Genomic DNA, 5979 nt, shown 5'->3' on the forward strand with positions numbered 1-5979 from the left:
ACAAACAACTGTCATTTAATACACAGTTTGGGGGATCATGTGACCTAGTTTGATTATCCTTTATCAGTTCTAGATCCTATCCGTCAGTAAACTCAGCGAAAGAGGTGTCTAGAAGCGACTCTGCTGGATAGTGTGCCATCCTGATCGTCGTTATACTGCACTGAAATTATAACGACTGTCCTCTGTGACGCCTGAATGTTTGCAGAGCCAATACAGTAGGAAATAGTTTCAACTGTGCACCTAGAAACTATGCAATAAAAGTGCAAAATACATTATACAAGCCTAAGAAATGTAGTATATGACAAACTACCATGGGTAATGTGTCTTATGTTTGAGCTTCTACATGCGTCTCAAGAACCTCTCCAGAAACGTTTGCTAAAAGCACAGACCATTGGGCGCCTCCGACTTAACTAGGGTTTTTGAAGCAGTGATGGCACCAGGGCTTTGTGGAATAGTATCCTGTCTCACCGGTGGCTTTCGTTACAAACACATGCAAAAGACAAGTTAATTGTGCATCTGATACATGGGAACATATGGTGCTTGGGAACTGCATTTAATGAGAATTAGTTTAGTTTTACGCAGCTTTTAGCAATATTCTAACAACATCACGGAGGGCGACACCAGAAATGGGCTTCACGCATTGTGCCCATGTAAAGAATCGAACCACTAGGCTACCTTGGACCCTTCATGCAGTTTAGTTTGTCAGCATGCAGGGACAAGCAAGATTGCCTTTTTGTGGTAAAGACTGTCAGACATTGACGTAAATGTAACATTTCAGGTTTGCGTTTCATTCTAACTATGACAAGAAAGTATTTAAGTAGGTTTTACACGTACATACTGCATCAATGGAAAGCATAAAATCAACACATACATACATCACGACGTATATACCAGTGGAAATCTACAAAGCACATGTCACAAATCCAGTTCAATTTCCATACTTTTGTCACAGAACAAGTCATTAGGAAACTAGCTTTTGACCAGTTCCCGAGAGCAGATGACCAAAAATAGGAATGTCACTATTTCGTAAGCAACCGTCCCACTTATGACATACATAAGGACCATTGGACTGTATGTAACAAAACTTTGTCCTGTAATAAAGGGCACTAGTATCTCCCCCAGGCCACTTGCAACTAAACATGCAGTGATTATCCCCCCTGTTAACTGGACGTAGTCGGCGCCCCATGCGAGCACCATCGGAAGGTAAGGGGAGGTAAATATTCCCAGTGCAGCTGTTCCCATCCATAGTGCTACTTCATATTTATCGCCCAGCGCTATCAGGACGCCACACGAAATCACCAACCCTACAAAATTTAGACAAATGAGAACGAAATTTGAAAGACAGCCTGAGAAACATAGATTGATTAATCTTCCAAGCAGGAAACATCCCCAGAAAACGGATGTCATTATTGCCATGTGCGATTTGGAAAGGTGAAGGCCGATTGTGACGCCGTAAGGGGTCAAGAGGTCACCGTATGCCAACAAAATTCCGAACACTGGAATGTGGAACAGAAACAAGAGAATGAAAAATACATAATGTCGTGTTGAATAACTTCCCCTTTCAGTATGTTGAAACTCTTCGTAGGTTATCAGCGGTTCAGAGCACCTCTTCCGGTGATAGTGCGCAAACGCAAACACCGGCGGTATACTTAAAATCCCTATGCAAACGTATGCATATTGTACATGTGATTCGGTGTTGCATTGAGACTGGTCTCCTTCAATACAGACAGGTGACTGACTGGTATGGTTGTTGATTTTGCCTGAGAACATGTCTCCCGCGGACGGTCCATTAGCGAGAAAGGGCGTGGCTATGAAGGGTGCCAAGAAGGATGCAATACCCGCTCCAAGGGTCACGAACTGGAAGGGAGCTCCCTTTTCACCTGGCCATAGTTGGTTCGAGATGGACATTGCCGCTGAAAAGACAAAAAGGTTTGGTACATTTGCATCCTGACAGTCCGACCTTTGAAACGAAAAATGGTGTTTGACTTTAGACACTTAATGTCGTGATGTCTGAATGTTTATAATTATTTAATACTACCGTTGCGTAAATTCTTCGTACATTTGAAATGTCCCTAATGTCCTGAATTCAATACAATCAAACTCTCGTATTGCTTCGGACTGCTTTGTTATGTGAGTGAGTGATCATGGTGGCGATCTGTAAATAATAGAGTCTGGACAACACAATCCAATGAAGGCTGCATAAGCATCGATCTACACAAGTGGGGTTCACCAAATATGACCACCAGATTCTGTTAGTGTTACAAGCATAGGTTACTGAAGATCAATCCTTACCCGTATCTTCACTGATTGCTTTCATCATAAGTATTAATTAGACTCTAAAACAGGATCTCAAAGCTCCATATATTATACTAAGCATATTTCCTCATTTGTAAGTTCTCACAATACAGCTTAACGGCTTTCATTGAAGGAAGCATGAGACTGAACGAGGAAAGATATTGTTACGAGGGGATGTCAATAAGTTTTGAGCCTTGCATAGAAAAAACACAAAATATTGGTATGAACCACATTTATTTTTCAACATAGTCCCCTTGTGAATCAAGACACTTGCTCCATCTTTTTTGTCAGTCGCCGATGTCATCTCTGTAGAAGACGCCATTTTGGCCCTCAAACCAAGCCTCAATAGCAGCAATAAGCTCATTATCATCCTGAAATCTACGACCACGCAAGTGTTTCTTGAGATTTGGGAACAGATGGTAATCACTTGGTGCCAGGTGTGATCTGGAGGCTTTGAACTTTTTGGTCCTGGGAGAAGTGACATGTTTCCATTCCATGGATCCTTGTTTGCTCTCAGGATCATAGTGGTGGATCCAGGTTTCATCACAGGTTACTAGCCTAAAGTGACAATCTTCGGGATGCTTGTTGTATCTGGTTAGCATAGAATTGCTTATGGTGACCCTTGTTTGCTTCATTTCATCTGTAAGCATTTCTTTTTTACACCCATCTTGCGCACACCTTAGACATGACGAGGTGTTCATGAAGAATTGTCTTGATGGATCCTTGTGAAATGCCTGTGGTCTCCTCTAACTCGTGGAGCGTGATTCGACGATTTTCCAGCACAAGTCTATGCACTCTGTCTATGGTTTCCTGACTAGTGCTTGTCATCTTCAAGACTCTCTCTACCATGCTTAAATTCATTGACCCATCTCTTGATGGTAGCAGATGAAGGGGAAGAGTTCCCATAAACTGCTGAAAGCCTTTCTTCACTGTTCTTTGCCGAGTTTCCTCCAAGAACTAAAACCTTAATTACTGCTCTATACTCAATTTTATTCAATTTCACTTCAGTGAGGGGGGTCTCTTTCTGTCAATGTGAGCTGTTCAATAACTTCTGAGAGTAGGATACCAAAACTTATATATCACCTCAGCTGCACCCCAAGGTTTAATCTAGTAGCATAGGCTGTGACACCTGGATATGAAAAATGCTCAAGGCTCAAAACCTGACATCCCCGCGTAGATCTCTTACCGTAGTCCACCAGTCCTTTGGCCATACCCATGATAAAGAACATTGTGGCAAGATAGTAAAACACGGTTCCCCATGGGAGAGCAAAGTTCACCATGCAGCCAAGCAAGAGGGAACCCGTCATGACGAGTCTTGTACTTAAACACCTCTCAAGGCCGAAAGCCACCACGATTCCGATTATAAAACCAGCTCCTTGAAGAAAGAATATGTAGGTCATCTGAGTCAAGGTCGCGCGGACAAAGTGTTGTAAGTCCAGGAGAGTTGGGCCAATGATGCCATTCACAAAGCCCTGGAACAAAGAGAAACAGATTAGAAGTCGGATCGTGTCCAGTTCATCTGGTCTGGAGTGATAGTGAACTGAATGTTTCGCCAATTTGAACAGTATAGTATATCTCGGCATAGTTCTATCATCGCTCGCTTAACGAAATCGACATCAGGTTCTTAAACAACATGACAACCGTCCCAGCATTTTGGCCGATTGCAGGGTTTGCAAATATAAGCTACAAAACTTTTCACAGACCCAGAAGAAGTCTCAGACAAAAACACAGTATACAGTCAATTGGTTAAAGACAGATATTGTTAAAATCTTGCCATGCTCTTTTTTAAAAATGTCACTAACGATTTAACACTTCGCGATGTGAGAACCGTCTACAGTCTACAGCTGACCCCAAACGGCATCTTCAAATCCGGCAAGTTGTCAATACCAGCATAAAATCTAAGTTCCGTTGTACATTTATCACCATTTAAGAGCTCTACAATCCAGCAGTTGCCAATTCCGGATCACGGTATGAAATGAGCCGCCAAAATATCTGCTTGCACGGTAATTAGCGCCGACTAAGGAGTCGGCCGTATGTGTATTATCATCCATTAATCATGTGTGGAAACTACATGGCTGCCGACAAAGATAAGTTAATCTTGCTTCGGTATGCAGTAATTAAGAGAACCACATGAAACAACAATGTGCATGAGAGCGACAAAACTGGTTCAGCGCTATATGTAGGTAACAATGTCACCTCTACTATACGGCATGCTGTCTAAATTGGATTATTTCTTCTGTCCCGATGAGGGCCAGGTTATTAAGCTTCCACTGTAATTACACTACAGTTCTTGATTATCAGTCCTCATTAAACTCCACAGATCAAATTAAAGTGCTATGAAACAAGGAATCTGACTGGGCAGTAGGGGCATAAGACTGATTGTAGCCACTCGTGACCTTACAACCAGGCAACGATACTAAAATATACACTCAGTTGACTGCTGTCACATATCACTGGATTAACATGGCTGGAAAGTGCAAAAAGTCAAAACATTGAGTTGTGCTTATTTACAGCCATGTTTTGCTTCACTGGTTTCACGCCAAAGAGAGTCCAGTGAATCTGGAGGGAAGCAGCCTCAATACTCGTGCGTCAAATCTTGAGCCAAACAGTTGAAAGCTTTCCAAAGCGTTTGACAACGTTCAGCCGGAAATGTCCACCCTACCATAGAGAAACTGCCACAACACACAAACACACCCATGGCAGAACAACCGTGGCTTTTTTTCAGGAGAAATCATGATGTCAAAAAACTTGGTGATGTGACGTAAAGAAACATCGGGATCCATAACATATAACAATGAATTAATTCAATAAATCAAAAATAACTACGCACTTCCATGTCTTTGTAAAACACGTTAAAGGGTAGTATTAACGTACTTACATACCCTTCCAACGAACGACCTAAATACATAAGGTATATAATAAACATACTTATTCTAACCCATGTTACTACACAGTGCCATTTTAGAAAGCGGTCAAAATTGGCCTATGTCATATTTGGGATTACACTTTCTTAGTAAAGTACAAATTCTAGTACGTTTTTGGTTGAGTCCGCGGTGGCTGAGCGGGTTAGATGGCTGACGTTGTCTGCTGACGATTAGGTGCCTGACTCTGCGGGTGTGGGTTTGAATCCCGGATGGGACTCAACCAAAACGTAATAGAATTTGTACTTTACTAGGAAAGTGTAATCCTAAATATGACACAAATCATCCATGATTAACGAACTTACAAACTAACAAACCACCTATATCTATATGCAACACTCTTACATAAACACACGTTCACGCCAACATAGACATGTATGCAGACACACATGCACACACCAACTTAGCTTTGTTACGGGTTATGTTTTAGATTCTTACCACCAGGTGAAAGGCCCAGAACAACCATATCGTCTCAATGATGCGCGTCTTCCGGTCTTCCATCTTCACCCTCAGGCTGTATCTACATGATGAGAAGGAAGATGTGCAAATGTGCAATTAAAAAAGTATGTCCAATCGAAATGCACCGGGCGCACATTCACCGAAATTCGCTAGAGTGGCACTCAGTGTCTGTGACAGATGCTATTATCGTTACCGATTAACAATTACCGATACTCGGTTGGGGCTGGTGTTGTAAACAGTTTGAGTTTGATAATGACTGTATTAAGATAACCATGACATGTGGGCTAGGTCAAGATGTTCTCTT

General features: G+C 42.0%; 1 protein-coding gene across 1 annotated transcript; it reads right to left on the bottom strand.

Moving 5' to 3' along the window:
• LOC137276848 (sodium-dependent glucose transporter 1A-like) lies at positions 1 to 5756 on the bottom strand. The gene is made up of 3 exons (XM_067808497.1): positions 5655 to 5756; positions 3482 to 3767; positions 1 to 1913 (listed from the first exon to the last, which is right to left on the bottom strand). Exons 1-3 carry the CDS (start codon positions 5715 to 5717, stop codon positions 970 to 972), a joined length of 1293 nt encoding a protein of 430 aa, XP_067664598.1. The 5' UTR covers positions 5718 to 5756; the 3' UTR covers positions 1 to 969.
• Positions 5757 to 5979: the final 223 nt, after the last annotated feature.

Source organism: Haliotis asinina, chromosome 3 (genome assembly GCF_037392515.1).
Source record: "Haliotis asinina isolate JCU_RB_2024 chromosome 3, JCU_Hal_asi_v2, whole genome shotgun sequence".
NCBI classification, from domain to species: Eukaryota; Metazoa; Mollusca; class Gastropoda; order Lepetellida; family Haliotidae; genus Haliotis; species Haliotis asinina.